At 38.6% G+C, this 16762-nt stretch overlaps 1 protein-coding gene across 1 annotated transcript in view; it reads left to right on the forward strand.

Annotated features, from left to right (window-relative positions):
- Window positions 1-16510, forward strand: part of LOC109466323 (mucin-like protein) — a 17485-nt gene extending 975 nt beyond the window's left edge. Inside the window, exons 3-19 of the mRNA XM_019764040.1 lie at window positions 236-361; window positions 739-858; window positions 2074-2193; window positions 3106-3216; window positions 4327-4457; window positions 5199-5463; window positions 8183-8286; window positions 8614-8707; window positions 9263-9409; window positions 9841-10030; window positions 11123-11252; window positions 11857-11934; window positions 13423-13579; window positions 14074-14214; window positions 14815-15053; window positions 15276-15441; window positions 16485-16510. Coding sequence (XP_019619599.1) covers window positions 236-361; window positions 739-858; window positions 2074-2193; window positions 3106-3216; window positions 4327-4457; window positions 5199-5463; window positions 8183-8286; window positions 8614-8707; window positions 9263-9409; window positions 9841-10030; window positions 11123-11252; window positions 11857-11934; window positions 13423-13579; window positions 14074-14214; window positions 14815-15053; window positions 15276-15441; window positions 16485-16510 — 2345 coding nt within the window. The remainder of the gene's footprint in view (window positions 1-235; window positions 362-738; window positions 859-2073; window positions 2194-3105; window positions 3217-4326; window positions 4458-5198; window positions 5464-8182; window positions 8287-8613; window positions 8708-9262; window positions 9410-9840; window positions 10031-11122; window positions 11253-11856; window positions 11935-13422; window positions 13580-14073; window positions 14215-14814; window positions 15054-15275; window positions 15442-16484) is intronic.
- Window positions 16511-16762: the final 252 nt, after the last annotated feature.

Consider the following 16762-nt stretch of genomic DNA (forward strand, 5'->3'; position numbering starts at 1 on the left):
CGCGTACGTGTAGGATGTGTGTGTGTGTGAGCGCGCGCGTTTGTGTGTATTTGTGTGTAACTGTGTGTGTGTGTGTGTGTGTGTGTGTGTGTGTGTGTGTGTGTGTGAGAGAGTATGTGTGTGTGTGTGGTGGGGGGGGGGGTCTGTGTGGGCCTGTGTGTCTGCGTGTGTTTGAAAATATCTGTACGTCTGATTACATTTAATCCAACCTAATTTAATCAATCCAATTTTTCAGAACCTGATATCGACGAGTGCCGGAGTGCCAATGGTGACTGTGACCAGATTTGCCACAACACAGTTGGATCGTACCACTGTTCATGTAGGGAGGGATATCAGCTAAGCGGGAACACCACTTGCACAGGTACCCATGTATTAGGCATGGGCTAAAGGAGTACTTAAGTCGGGGAATAGGATACGTTTTTAAATAAATAATATGTATAGTAAGTAAAAAAAAATGGATACCACTACAACTACTACTACCACTGCTGCTGCTACTACTACTACTACTTTTACATTTATTTCTATATGGGGTTAGTTTAGACAGCAAATACGTTTTGCCTACAGCAATGTTATATTGAATTTCGTAATCCCGCCTGTCTAATGTTTACTAGCGGAGGCATCGTATCGAACGATATTCTCTGAATAGTGAAGTATGGCTTACTATATCGTAGCCACAAAAAGGAAAGGAAAGCAGCAAATATTGACGACACAAAGTTTTCTTGTCTTTTATTCATTTAGATATTGACGAGTGTTCGGTGAGCAATGGCGGCTGTCAGCAGATCTGTGTGAACACTGAAGGGAGCTACAACTGCTCGTGCCTGGCCGGCTGGGAAGTCTTTGACGTTACGCACTGTATTGGTAAAACAAAACCAATATCTTGATACTGTACACATAGTTTTTTTGAGCCCGCCATTGAATAGTTTACTCACTCCCCGCCATTGAACTGTGTCTAACATATACAACGCACATACTAATGATAAAGAATAACACATTTAGGGATATCTGTTGTTTGGGCTAGAAATTAACATCTACTGACTTGTAGACAAATTCTTTCTCGAACCAATGTACAAAGTCAAAATCCCTAAATGTTATGAAATAAAGACTTCCATAACTAGATATAGAATTGGGACTTACCCCAAATTTTTGGTTGACTCCATCAACCTTGTTCACGGAATGGACCCGTCTATTCTTGGAACGTGACGTCAGAGACACGTGACCGTAGTAGCGGGTCATACGTGCCAGATAACTTGTGTCGCCCCCCGTCTCTGTTCAGGGTAGGTCTGTGAGCTCTTATTTAGACCGCCTCCTTAACTCCTCTTGCAAGGAAGTCCGATTCAGAATCAAGGATTTTTACCCCTTCAAGAGATACTGAATGTCCCGGGGACTCAATGTGAATATGTTATGAGACTTCTGAGTTTACAGAACTGAGACGTTGATGTTCCAGGAATCTCGTTTTTAATGCACGTTCTGTCTCACCTATGTATGTATCCTTACACGGAACCTTCCTGGTTTGACCTTGTAACCTAAGAGTTGGAAGTTAAAGCTTAGTCTTTATTTCATAATGACTTATACCAACACAGATGAACTTCCATGCCATCCCTATATGTTATCCATAAACAGTGTTACAAAATGCCGTAACTATCGGACGCTGCACTAAACGTTTTAACAGTGCACGCTACGCTGCTCAAGTCAACAGCTGGTAACTGCAAAAACATCTATCCGGTAGGCGTCGCTGCTGTCTCAAACGTTGCCTTATATTTGGAGACGGTGACAGATAGACTACTAAAACGTTGGCAAATAAAAAAAAAACATATGCGATGAAAAAGTTTACAAACGCCATGTGCTGTATGTTCGATAGCGCAATATAATCACTTTAATTGATTTTTTTGTGAAAGCCTAAAATATCTAATCCAGGGCTTTTATCTGATATGTGATAAGATTATTGGATTCTTGTATTGAAAGACATACAGTCAAAGTCAAATTGTAACCAATCACTGGACAGAAAAAAATCGCACACGCAATTTTGTCACACATACATATATTCTATGTTTCCTCCGCCTTTTACCCTTTCAGATACTAACGAGTGCCTGATAAACAACGGCGGCTGTCAGCAGGACTGTGTGAAGACCCCGGGGAGCTACTACTGCACCTGTAGGGAAGGGTTCCAGTCCGTGGGAACTCACAACTGTTCAGGTAACGTCGCTTTATCATATATTAGTCAAAATATGTTGATAAGTTCAAAACCTGTCCGCTTTTAGACATACATACTATACATACTATAGATAAATTTGATAACATTCTAGGCGTGTACTGTGCCTTTAAAGGCACCCGATGGAATTTTAGGGCGGAAAAATATATTACAGTATATAATTATAAAAACTGTAGCAAAAGTTTATTTGATTCTGATATTTACTGCCATTTTAGCCCTTTTTTTGCCATCAATTCATACTTTAAACGTTTACATACTTTAAATACGTCTCAACAGCGCGTGAGACGTCTCATATTTTTTACCTTCTGTCAAAAAGCCAATACCAGCCTACGATACAAAACAACCTTAATTTTTTGTAGAATGTCTTTGTACAATACCTTTGTACAGCGACATCGCATTTTTGAAACAAAGATAAGTATGCTATGTGAAAAGACTGATTCAACTTACTGTATCAAAACAATGACCAGAAAATTGATAATAAAAATCCAGTTTTGCTGCTCAGAAATGTCAATAAAGGAAATTAATAATAGGCAAGCATTTGCAAAGCTACGGAAAAGTTGGTAAAAAAACAAAAAGCACTTTTGTGGGGTCGGTGGCGCAACGGCAGCGTGCGCGACTTGGAATCAAGAGGTCCCGGGTTTGAGGCCGGACATGCCACCGATCTTGTACCCTTGGGAAAGGCACTTTACACGACTTTCCTCACTAGACTCAAGTGAAAATGAGTATTGTCGACTGTCCATGTTTTGTTTCTATGTGCAGGTCACAACACCAGCAACAGCTGCCTCTGTGCCGCGTGTATTGCACTGTTGCAATTTCAATAAATCAAATCAAACCCATCAATCAAAAAGCACTAAGTGGTGAATGTTTGAATATCCTGTGAATATATTTTGCATTAGATATTGACGAGTGTAGCTTTCTAAAGGAGTGCCACTTCTGTACCAACAACATCGGGTCCTACTCCTGCACATGCCGGTCTGGGTACACCCTCGTTAATGGAGAATGTAGAGGTTGGTGCAGTTTTGGTCGTGCTGTTTATGTTTTGTTCATTTATTGCTGGCAATACTCAATATATTGTCAGTGTTTTCAATCGCATTTGAAAATATAGTTTATATCGATCTGCTCTGAATATTTTAAACGTCAAATATTGGCTCAATTCATCAATTTAATTTTTAATATGTCATGCCAATGTGAATAAAGCTGAATCTAATTGTAGAAAATCCACATCGAAAATTTTGAATTCCTACAAAAATATGCACATTTAACGCTATTGTACAAAGTAACATTGTCGTGTGTCATATATGCATATTTGGCATTCCAAGAGACCAATTTATACTGAAAATGGTATTGAACTTGGCATACTGAAAATGAGACTAAATGATTTATCTACAGCGAGAAGGTCAAATGAATATAAAAACGACGTAACACACTTACAGATATGTGCATAGATTGGTTCCTAAACATTCCTTTATTGTACATTTTCGCATGAAAGCTGTTATTTATGAAAAATTCAAACTGTTCTCTAACTCATAAATTTCACTCACCGGAATTTTCGACTGAGTCACTCAGTCTTCTTCAGCTATCTGACCAAAATGCTGTAGACACGTAATTTTCCCCATGTGTGACGTCAGTAAAGGGTCGAAGGTTGTCTTAAGTCAATATCGCCCCCCGTCCCGGTTGAGCGAAGGTTGAAATGCCCTGATTTATCTTGATGTATCTTGATCTATGGCCTCTTTTATACCTCTCTTAAAGTAATCCTGTTCGGTACCCTAGATTCTGACCCCCTCCAGATCCACTGTGTGTCCCGTTGATTCTATGTGGATGTGCTGCGACACCTCAGATGCAACAGAACTGGGTCGTCTATGTTCTAGAAACCTGGTTTTCAGTGAGCGCTTAGTTTTCCCTCAGTTTGAGTGGGAGAACAGCTTAAATGTTTCATAATGTAATTTACCAACTTAGATGAACTTTCATGCTAAAGTGAGGTGTCGCAGCACACCCACTAAAGCTGTTATTTGTTTAAGTGCTCATCTGCGTAATCGTCATCATGTGATGGGCTTTTCTAACTTTGCTATTCATATATGCCAGATGCGTGCTTATGACTTTCAATGAATCATCAACAGACAGTGACCTGTACCCTTATGGAGCGGCAGTGGGCAAGGAAAGCCAGCAGTGGGACTTTACTTACTGTAAGAAGGAAGAACTACCGCTAGAGGGATTGCGATTCTTTGACAGAAGATGTTACCGTGTTTACGTAAGTTGGCAAAACTTGTTGTTATCTGCTTAACTGATTTTCACAGAATCAAAGAAAGAATTAGATACTTATTTTGCCAGAGCTTTATACAATCTAGATCTGTAAAATAAATGTGTATCTCTAAGCTTGTTGCAACCATAAAGTTGAGTTGTTGATTTCTCTGTTTCTGTTTTCTTCTTACGCCAGTTTTCCATTGGCTTTTCTGTCAGTTGACTCTCAGTAATCTAAAGCTAATGCTGGGTCCAGGTCATATCTAAATCCATGTGTATGGCAGTTAGTAGAAATTCTTCAATCAGTGACTGTATTTAAAGGTAAAAAACACGTACCTCCAAATTTGTATGGCGTGTAGCCAATGTATTTTTTATTATAAAAATTAAATTTTAGTGGCCGCGTGTGTTTGTGTGAAGAAACAAGAAGATAATAATGAATCATAATCCTATTAAAAGCGTGAGTATGGTTTGGTAAGGGGAAGGCAAGATTATGTTTTGGGCCTCCTAGCGTCTTTCCATGGTACTTCAGCAGAACTTCCTTTTTTGATATGTAGTGAGCTGGTAAATACCCCTTGGACCAGATAATAAAAGACATAGGTTTCGAATATTAAAAATTCCTCTAGTAGGGGTTAATGGATTATCATGATGATTTTTGGTATGTAGTTATTTTAGGTGAAAAATTGCATAGCTAAGTGCTTATTTTGCAAAAAGCATCTATATAATAACAAAAATTCACACGATATTTGTACAGGTGTGTGATAACGGCATCGTGTCATTTGACCCCATCCCGCGTCCCACGCGACCACACCTTCTGACCAACAGTGTGTGGGGAGGGAAGGCTGTCATCGCACCGTTCCAGGCTCAGTCTCAGTCCTACGTCACAGGCGTCCCAGAGCACAAACGTACCAAGATCTACATCGAGATGTACGAGAAGGGCGACGATAATGTACATTCACCCGAGGTTCTTCGTCGTGCAAGGGACGACGGAAGGTCCATTAAAGACTTCTACCTTCCTTGTAAGCACATTTTACCATTAGAGAAGAAATGGCAACTAATAGTAGATGATAGGTAGTATATAGTATTGTTATAATGTATAGATTCCTAGTAATTATTTCAGTGATAGTGAAATACTGTTTTTACTGATGATTCTTCTTCTTCTCCTTCTCCTCCTGCCACATCTTTAAATTGATTCAACTCCTTCATTTTTGGGCGAAATTACCTGGAATTTCGTATAGAGGTAGAGTGGGTAAATACCCCTAGGTGTTTTTTAAATTTTTTTGATACAAGCTTTTACAATCGTTTTATTTGCTTTTTAGCGGTCCCCATAGGAAAGTACTGTGGGGGCGTACGCGCGTGACGTAATAAGAAAGGAATTCGGCGGTATGCCCATATATGGGCATGCAAGCATGAACCTGACGCAGACCAATCTAATCTTCTTGCTGATTGGCTGTTGGATTTGATTGGATTAACTCAATTAACACCTGTTCAAAGCCGTTCCATTTTGACAGTATGAACTCAAGTGTTTTGGTAGGTACAGCACAGGCCACGAAATACGCATCGATTTTCGAGGGACGTTCTGCGGGAGAGTGCAGGACGCTGTGCGGGACTTCCCTCGGGAGAGTGCGGGACGTCCTCCGGGAGAGTGCGATACGTTCTGCGGGAGAGTGCGGTACGTCCAGCGGGAGAGTGCGGTACGTTCTGCGGGAGCCAGACATTTTGCTCTTCTCTGTTGGAACAACGCAAGTTGGAGGTCAATGACCTGCGCCCGGCGTGTAAACAAAAAAGTTACGCGGTACGTAATGTGTATCGTCGGCGCGCACGCCACGGTATCAACAATTTTCCGCAATCTTTACCAACTAGTATTATCTAGGTTCTGTTATCGATCTCCGAAGAATCACCAAAATTGTAGAGTGTACAGGCGTTCGTTTGTTGTTGCTGAGAACATCGCGAGACGGCTTCCTGGCGAGCGTCGAGGGCTTGCATGCCCGACAGTTTTCGAAGATTGGGACAGGGGAGCGGCTGTAATATTAAAAGGGAGCCCGGGCGGCTTCTGCTAGCCGGGTTGATAGTTAAGTAACATCAAGGTGGTTCAAAAGCAAACCTGATAAAGAAGGAAACCCCGTAGTTAATAGTTGAAAGTCTTGGTGCCTTGAAGCGATCGATACCGCCATGCTGTTTACTTTTTATGACATACAATGCAGTGAGTGATGTGTATCGCACCGAGTTAGCTCGGTTGGAAACGCGCAAGGCGGCAATCCCAGGCATTGCAAGTTCGAACCCCAGTGCATCGGACATTAATATTTTTAACAATTTAACATTTTTAACAATTTTATCATTTTTAACAATTTTATCAGTTTAAACAATTTTAACAATTCTGCATTTTAACAATTTCAACATTTTTTTTATTTTCGTTGTTTTGCTTTTAACATTCAAAAACTGATTGTTCTTACTCAAGAATGTCAATAACTTAGAATGTTAGTCTTTTGTATTTTTCCAACATACAAACTAAAATCACTTTGATGTTGTCACAAAAGTATTGAGCTGACAAGAGAGAAGGAGTACGGTACTCTGCCAGTGTGAAGAATCTACAGAGGTATTACCAGTCACTAGTAGCAAGAGATAGATCACATTGAATGATGACGATGAGGACGAATCATATGAAGTACTATTATAGCTAGTACAGAAATTCTACTGCTTTACTTTACTTTCTTTCACTCTGTACATGCAATTAGCTCACTGGCATGATTTGAAAAATAAAGGTTATGATAATCATATTATATGTATAGCTAATTCAATATATGGCTTCATAGTTTATGTGATTGTTAATAAGGCCATGTTGATTTGATTGTATGGATGGCATCTGTGCGCGCATCGGTTTTCGTTAATTTAAAGCTAAGTTTACGACAATGATACAAAACATCTGGAAACTAAGCAAACATACTCTGTAAATTGATTACTGTAATTCCCCATTTTTTTCACCAAACCGCAACGTAACGCAAGCGGGAGGTCTATGTTCACGGTTTCACTGTCACCTCTGTACCGTGAACTTATCATTACAGTTAGGAAATAATTCCTGGACTTTCTTTTTCCTGCAACTGTCACCACCGTGAATATATAGTTCCGTGAACATGTCCATGTTTCTCAGACCGTGAAAATTTTGCTACCGTTATTAGTAGTTGCAATTTCGTCATTAGTAGTATTTAGATACCTGCAATATATAACTTTGAGATTGAGATAAGTGTAAAGTAAAGCTGTCGAGATTTAACGTGCTTGTCGTTGTATCTTTGTAAAAAATAAGGGAGATAATGGCCAAGTGCCATTTTTGTAAATATCTGTCGAGATTCAAAAAGCTTGTCCTTGTATAATTGCAGTATGATTTATTCAGAATCTTCTATTTTTGTATGGGGAGGGAGATGGAGTGAAATATTACATTTGCTCCGAAGCAAATGTTGGCCTTTCTAGTTAGCATTAGAATATAGCGTTCCAGTATGCATACTCATGTTTTGCATACTCCCTGTCCTCTTATGCATTTAGCCCATCTGGGCAAGAACATGCAATAAATATTCATATCATTATATTAGATATTTTACCATCCTCGACTCTATATAGGGGGAGGTGTCTGATCGATCGAAAAATGATAATTTAGGCTCACTTGGTGGCCTCACAAGTACGTCGCTTTTTATGATTTGAATGACTTTTTGACATGCTAATTTTGATAATTTTTGTAATCCCCAGACTACGAACCAGCATGGGTAACTGTTATAACATGGGTTAACATTGCGCCTTCCTGTAGCCTGTACTCTCATGGAGTGTGCCCTGTACCACTCGCTAACCTGCCGGTAAGAACAATTTAAAACATTAAAAAACATTCAGCATTTTTTAAACAACGACGCAATAATAAAGTTGACAATGACCAATGTTCTGCACTACTAAAATGACTTAAACGTACTTAATTGCGTTATTAAAATGTTGCATACAATTTTTAATCTTACCCTCAACGTTCGTAATCTCTACCATGCATAAAGTACAAAGTACAAAGGGAGATATGTTTCTATTGTCATATCTGTGTATATAGTCTGTTTTGTCTTTACCTGAGTACTATTTCATATAGTTAGAGTTATTCCGAATTCTTTTTTTAAGCCAAGTTCTGTGTATCCACCTGTTAGGTAAACAGCTTCCAGCTGATGCTGACCTCGGATGGAACGTATTCGTTTGCTTTGTTCATCTACCCTGCACGGAAGATCGAGTGGATAAGCCCTGGTACTGATTTTACTTCGTGGTCTAATAATAACTTAGAGACATCATAGTGACATAAGAGGTATATAATTTCAGGTTTTTTAGAACAGATCTTTTTAATGATTTAATAGTTTCACATGTCTTCATAGGTACCAAGGACTAGAAGGCTGTGGAACGCCTTACCGGCCTCGCTATACGATGTTAAGATCAGGTTCACTCTGCACTGATTAGAAAAAAAAATGTCTGATGAAGATTGGCACCAATAGATTTTAAATTTTCAAACTTCTATATTTTGGGTTTAATAATTACTAAAAATTATAAGGGCAACAGATGAGATTGCATGACGAATTCCGTCCTTATTGATGCCCCCATCCACACGCTGCCAACCTAAACTATCGAAGAAGCACGCACACACACACACAAACACACACACACACACACACACACATACACACACAGACACACACACACACACACACACGCACGCACACACACACACACACACATCAACCCACCCAAAACAGTACTTCCGTACACAGAAGTAAGATTTTTTTGTGACTGGGTAATATCGTACTGCAGATGAGCTTTTAGGGACATCCGCCCCCCTCAGCCTTATAGCTGTGGCAGGATACAATGCCGGGGACGGAGATGGTGTACCTGATCATTCACTGGACATGGACGGATCGGGAACTACAATGATGAGACGGGTTTGGCTACAAAACTCAGGTAGAAATAGAGTTTTTAAATAGATATTAATTATAAACAAATCTATATCAAGATTACATAAATATTACGTTTATATGATAAACGTACAAATACGGCTGATTTTAAGGGTATGGTTGCTACCTTTGTGGTTTCAGTAACTCGATCGAAACTATTTAATATGTACTCAATTTGATTGTATTTTTGTTTTTAAAACGTAAACGGCGTCATGATCAGAATTATTTGAATGAATATGACAAACATACTTTTTTTCAGTTTGAAAAGGCACTAAAGGACTTTTTAATAGTGTCAACAGAGTGGACAGAGCGGCATGGAGAGAAAGAGTGGACTTGGTCCGGGCAATTCGCCCGACCTGATGATGATGATAAATAGTGTCAACACAGCGTTTTGTCGAAAATTTAATCCTGTTATTTATTATGTACATGTATCAACAGGACGCTGGGGCTTTGCTCTTCAGGAACAAGTAAGCACTGATATTCCGCAACCAGCCGTCTTACAATGCTCTATGTGGATCCGGGCACAAGGGGAAGACAAGGCCTACGGCGTGTTGCAGGGGACATACGACCGGGTGAAAGGCTACAGTGCCTGTCCCTGCACAGCCGAGCAAGCATTTTATGACGAAACGTAAGATTTATTATTTTATTTATCTATTTTTTATTTATTTAAATTACGAACATTGCAATACTGTGCAAGGCCCTGGCAGCTGCAGCTGATGTCGGGCCCCACATACATACATAAACATACACACATCATAGCACAATAAAGTCACAAATCACAGAAATCTCTTATACTCACAATCCATAACCTAGGCAAATAAGAAATTAAACAAATAACAATATAACTTAGTATGTTTGGAGGACAGATGTCATTCAGATATATAATATTTCTATATTTACAGTGTTGTAAGAATAGATGGAAGGACTAGAAATTAGAATCGGTTCGTTGATGAAATGTAAGTATGAAGAGCGGCCGAAAGGTTTTGATCTGTAAGAGGGTCGTGACCTGGATAACCGATGAGAAGGATGTTAGTAGAGAGGGGTCTATCCGATTTATTATAATGAAAGAGTTAAGCAAAACATATTTTATACAAATATCTTCCAAACGCGGTAAAGAAAGGGAAACTGATGGAGTATGGCCACGTGTCGCCTTTATCGGTACTAGTCACAACCTTTATGCAGGAAAAGAGTCCAAGAGGGACAAACAGGGTAATGGGAAATGAAAAAAAAATACACATAAGGCACACATAGGGCAAGACATAGGGTAAGATTTAAAACTATCCGTACGAATATATCTACTGCTTACATTATACGCGTACGTCTATATCCTTTCCATATAGTTCAATTAAGATCTAGTGCCAACCATTACATGTTTTGATGAATAAATGAACAAGAGTTCCATGACCTCATACCTTCCCCAAATAAAGGTATGGGGCCCAAAATCTAATCATTTCCAGTTCTTATAAAGACCTACCCACCTACCAAGTTGCATTACAATGCATATAAAGCTTCTTGAGTTATGCTGTTCATAAACAGACAGACAAAGAAACAGACAAGCGGTACTAAAAACACAACCTTCTTGGTGAAGGTAATAATAGAATGGCTAAACATCAGTTTATTTAGCGGTTAAATTACAACGTGTCATAATAGGGACGGCACAAGTTTATTTGAAATTCAAAATACACACTGATTATGATCATAACTCATATGGATTTCCTAGGTACTCCTATCAAGTGAACAGCGATGAGGAATGCGCTCAGAGCTTACCATTTTACAGTTTTGTCCATCTGTCAACCGAGTACGCTATCCGGCGGACATGCTGCTACACTCCGTCCCACTTTTACTGGCGAGTGAGTACACATAGATTGTGTTTATGGGCTACATGTATTAGAGATAGTCTATAGTCATCTGGTACATATTATAAGATGGTTAGCACGACAGGTACACTTTATTACTTTAGGAACGGAAGTATTGTTTTGGGATGCGCATGATTAAGATGGTTTGCATGTTTGAGTTCCAGATATAGAAAGATGGTGTCTTATACGGAACTGGAAGGGCTGAGTTTGAGTTTTAGTTGATTGACACTCCTGTTACCTGGTATGCCCTGGGTGGTATGTAGTGGTCACCAGGGATGTGTACTTTGTATATACGTAATCATAGGATAAAGTGCAGACCATGCCTTAATCGTGTTAGTAACAGTCTTATATCATTGGGCTCTTTGCGTCTTGCCATCAATCTATTCTATTAATATGGAATAGAGTCAATCCCTTCTATGATTCGATACATTTTTATAGCTAAAAAGCTAGGCAGAATTCGCTTCCTGATTTGTTTTAATGAATATCCACATTAAAACTGCCATATGGTTAACTGTTTCAAACATAGATGTTCATATAAAATTCTTACTTTTGATGATTATGATATCACGTACTAATAATTTGCACGAATGCCTTATAGGTTTTTGGATCATTTGGGCAGACAAAGGTTGGAGGAGGACGATTACTGACAGGACAACAGGGTGGTCACATTATAGTGGTGGGTTATTTTCTTATTCAATGCATAAAACGTTTTTTTAACGTTTTATGCATTTCAACGTTTAAAAACACGATTATGGCTAAAAGATTCCGGTCATAAAACAAGCACAATACTTGAAAAAGATGTATCATGGTGGTTCATTTGCTTTAAAATTGTCGAGTATAAGGATAAAATCATTTTTAACATTGCACATTTATATATGGCCATTCCTACATCATGACAGTCTTGCAAAGAATAATTCATATTCATCCCATACAGTGTCAGTGGTCTCATGATTAGGTGTTTGCCCCAGAACCCAAAGGGATTCAAACCCCTGATACATCCCGACGTTATGCCCCTGAAAAAGGCACTTTACCCTGATTTTCTATTTTCTTTTTCAAGTACCTAGCTTCGGTTGGGGACTTCCCTCGAATAGGACGTTGAATGAAAATCCGCACATGATTAAGTGCACACCACACGTTTCGAAAATGAGTAGGGGAATGCCCCGGTGTGCGATGGTTAAAGTACTAAGGTGAAACTTCTGAAGAGAAGGTGACATTTACACCAATAGGGATCCTAATCAATAAAAAAAAAGTTCCGAGATCTCATACCTCCATGAAATATGGGTTTGACATGTAAATTCATTCTTTAATTATGCAAATGACCTCTACATAAACATAATAAATGCATCGTGATGTTAACTTTTTATTAACTTACACATGTTCCAAGTATGAAATTCCCATCATTTACCACTAAGGAGTCATAGAATTTTGATATAAATATGCAAATCAGTTCCGTATTTGCATAATTGTATCTGGTGATATTCCTCCTGCCATAGATTATAAACATTACATGTATCAAAGACCCATGATGTAAAACACTGGAATTACACAATTTCTTTATTAATTATGCAAATGAAGTCATGATTTACTTAATTTGCATCCAATAATGTAGATCTCTGCCTAAGCTACCCACATACCAAAAATCAAGAAAATACATTGTTCCTTTGTGAATTCCTCCACCAGGAGGCCCATATTTGACCTTGACCTTTGTCATTACAAGACTTACCAACATATCAAATATCATCACAATCCATAAAGGCGTTCTGAAGTTATGCTGACCACAAAGTTGCGGAAACACACACACACACAGACAGACAGACACACACACAGACATACAGACACAACAAAACAATACCTCCATTTTTCATGGGGGTAATGATCTGTATAGGCTTGTACAAAACCTATTTCCCTACTTCATACACTTGAGCACTGTAAAAAAATTCATATTCCTATAGCCTAATGCGACTTGACAAACCTTTCATAGAAAACATATCTGTTCCTTTATCTCCACTATAACTGAAAAGCGAGAAGTTGAATTTATGTAATGATAGCTAGTTTTATTTTGTATATATCTTCACCATGTCTTGTTTTGCCCTGTACTTAGCCCAGTGTGGCTAAAATGTGCATGCAATAAAGGTTGTCTTTCATTCAATTTTTTTTTCTCCAGAATGACCGTAGTGATGATGAGGAGGCCCACTCTAGGTGCTGTGTTGAATTGTCAGGAGTTCGGGATGATTACTACTGCAGGAAGTTTACCGAACAGAGGCCACTGTCTCTACCGAGTATTGGAGGAAATCCTTGCAGAAACTACCCAAGTCAGCTAGGTACTAAGAGTTATCTTGGCATTTGACCGCTTGTTAATGTATCATATTATAGTCCCAGAGTATCATATATAGTCCTAACATCGTGTTAAATTAATGAAAAAGATTTCTAATAATGTTGTAAGTTTTTAGATACTTTTTCTTTGATTTTTTTAATCTACTCACCTATTTATCTATTTTGCAGTAAAAGTAATGCTAACATAACGCATTCAAAGTGATTTTTGAATGAAATGAAACAGCAATTTAATAGACATAGACACGCACCCTCGCACTAACTTATCAAAATTTGAAACTGAAATTCAAGCTACAAAATGTAAAACACTGTTTTAATTATTTTAGATCACCACCTAGTGTACTATTTAAGAAAAATGCAAGAAATTTTCAATAAATCTCTAATGCTAAATCTGTAATAAAAATCTGATTCTAATTCTATTTTTGTTCAGTTTTTGTCATCATCCTGAATTTTTTTGTCATGTACAATTATTATTTTTCTTTAGTTTGGGTTATTGGAGCCTGGGGAGATCCACACATAACTACGTTAGATGGAGTCCGCTACGCCTTTAACGGACTGGGGGAATACGTTGTCTTGGATGTAGACGGGGTATACATGATTCAAGGGAGGACTGCCTTAGCAAAAGGTAATAAAGAATTAACCGCTGAATATAGATGTTGTTGTTTTTAGTCATCAGTTTTAAGTCATTAGTTTTTTTAGTAGTAGTAGTAGTAGTAGTAGTAGTAGTAGTAGTAGTAGAAGTAGTAGTAGTAGTTACTGCAGTAGTAGAAGTAGTAGTAGTAGGCAGTATATATTCTCTATTTCTTTGTTTTACTGCCTTTTTACTGTGTACATGCGATTAGCTTCAAGGCATGATTTTGCAAGTAGAGAATTTAGTATTGCTTGTTATGATAATTAATGTTTCCCGGCAGATTTGTATTAAAGCTGCAGTGACCTCGAGCTCAGTAGGATGATTAACCCATCACTACTTAATCATTTAAACACATAAATCACATAATGCCCCTATGATGGATGGTTTAAAAGGCAATCGTGCCATAAGTTTAAAAGTTTATCTTTTGCATCCGTATCTTTTTAAAACTATGTCATATCGCGCTATTGTGGAATATGACATAATGCATGCATAGTTAAAAGTATTTGGTTGTGTTTGCGAGGAGCAGCGGGGGAAAATTGTCATTGACAAACCGGAAATGATAATGTTCCAATATGGCTAATTATTTCTTTACAGGTAGCAGTCGGGCAACAGTGTTTAGCGCCATTGCTACCAGGCAAACCAACCATTCGGCAATACAAGTCAACCTCATAGGAGAAAGTGGTTTAAAACTGTTTGTCAACAACTCAGAAGTAGACCTACCAGTTTTGAGTGAAATTGTTGTCGACAACAGCGCTATTGTTGTGCGGAAGGAGGAAAACTCGATGCTAATGGCTTTCTACAGTGGTATCACGGTTAAAGTGGTGGCACAGAAGGTGAGGAAAATGCATTGATTTTGCTTTAAAATGAAAACAGATATTACCTAAAGCACAAGGCACCATTTAATTCTATGTATTACATGTAAATGTATATTGAATTTGCAATATTAACTTGAATACTAAATAAGAAGTCCGGTTAAAACAGCACATATTAATACTCTAAACCTGGCAGTTTTGAGATCTTCGAACTCTCGTTCTATCTTGTCTTGTTGGCTTCAGGCAATGTTGTTGATTGAGGTCTCAGCACCGCCAGAGCTCAAGAACAAAACGCGTGGGTTGATGGGAAGGTGGGACGATGACACAACTGACGATTATGAGTTCTTCAACGGCACAGTTTTACCTGCAGATGCATCGGAGGAGGACCTGTATCACATGGGCACTACATGTAAGTCATGTAGAAGCTTTAATATACAATTGATTTGTCTTGAATGCAACCCAATATACGTCGATGAAGATTATACATCCATGATATGATATATACAAGTGATACTCAAGTAATTTGATGGATTTTGAATGTATCCAGTTTATTCAGTAACAATTCCCATGTTCAGTCCAATAACTTAACTGATAGGAATTGTTTCGTATATGCTTTAGAAAATCTAACGTTATCATCAGTTGCTTGCAAATAGTGATTTACATTTTAAACGTGTGAAACACAGTTCGGATTCAACTTCGAACTCGGAGACCTCATATCTCCATGAAATATATGAGTTTTTGTAATGTTTTTTTTTTGTGTCATTGATTATGGAAAAGGGTAGTATTTACCATGATCTAGTTAAATTCATAGTATTCTAACTTCAAATTACCATATTTTGCGTGTAAAATTCCTCTTCTTTGATAATAATTCATTTCGACAATATTTATGCAGATGATCTTTACATTAACATAATATATGCATAGTTTGTTTGAGCCTTTATTTCAACTCGATATGTAACTGTGTTACATGCTCTAATCGGCCGCTATTTCGGCCGCTTTTCATAGAGGTCGAGCGTGGAGGGGTATCAGGGGGTTATAACATAAATACTACTTGCTCACAAATGAATACAAAATAATAATCATACAAAGTAAATAAATAAACAAAATGGCAATAACTAATAAATAAATCATAAGTCGTTGTGTCCAAAGTCGTTCAAAGTCAGTTACGATACTAGCAGTCTTTTAAAGGTTCTAAGAGTAGGTGCTGCTCTAACATGCTGAGGAAGAGTGTTCCATACCAGCGAGCCGGAGTAGGCTAGGGATCTCCGGTATGTTTCTCTTAATGGCATCGCTACCGCAAGGAGATCAGTCGCGCTTTGTCTGGTGCTTCTGGTCGCTCTATCCCTACAGTACGTGAAAATCCGGCGCATGTACGGCGGTAGTTGGTTGTTCAGGGCCTTATGTATTAGGAGGGCTTTGTGATGTTTGTGGGTTGACTTTACGTCCCTCCAGCCCAGACGTCGGTGGACTTCGGCTGATGGAGTTAGATACGGGGCTCGTAGAATCAGCTTGCCAGCTCGGTTCTGCATCCTTTGCAATTTCCCCAACTCACGTTCGGGCGCAGTGTCCCAGACAATGCAGGCGTACATAATATGTGGCAAAAATATAGTTTTGTACAAAGTTAACAGAGTAGATGTTGGAAGGAATGTGCGGACGTGCTTTAAAATGCTGAGTGATCGCCTGAGTTTGCCCAAGACGGCATTTATTTGACACTTGCAGTTAAGATTACG

Source organism: Branchiostoma belcheri, unplaced genomic scaffold, assembly GCF_001625305.1.
Source record: "Branchiostoma belcheri isolate BF01 breed outbred unplaced genomic scaffold, Haploidv18h27 scaffold163, whole genome shotgun sequence".
Classification (NCBI taxonomy): domain Eukaryota; kingdom Metazoa; phylum Chordata; class Leptocardii; order Amphioxiformes; family Branchiostomatidae; genus Branchiostoma; species Branchiostoma belcheri.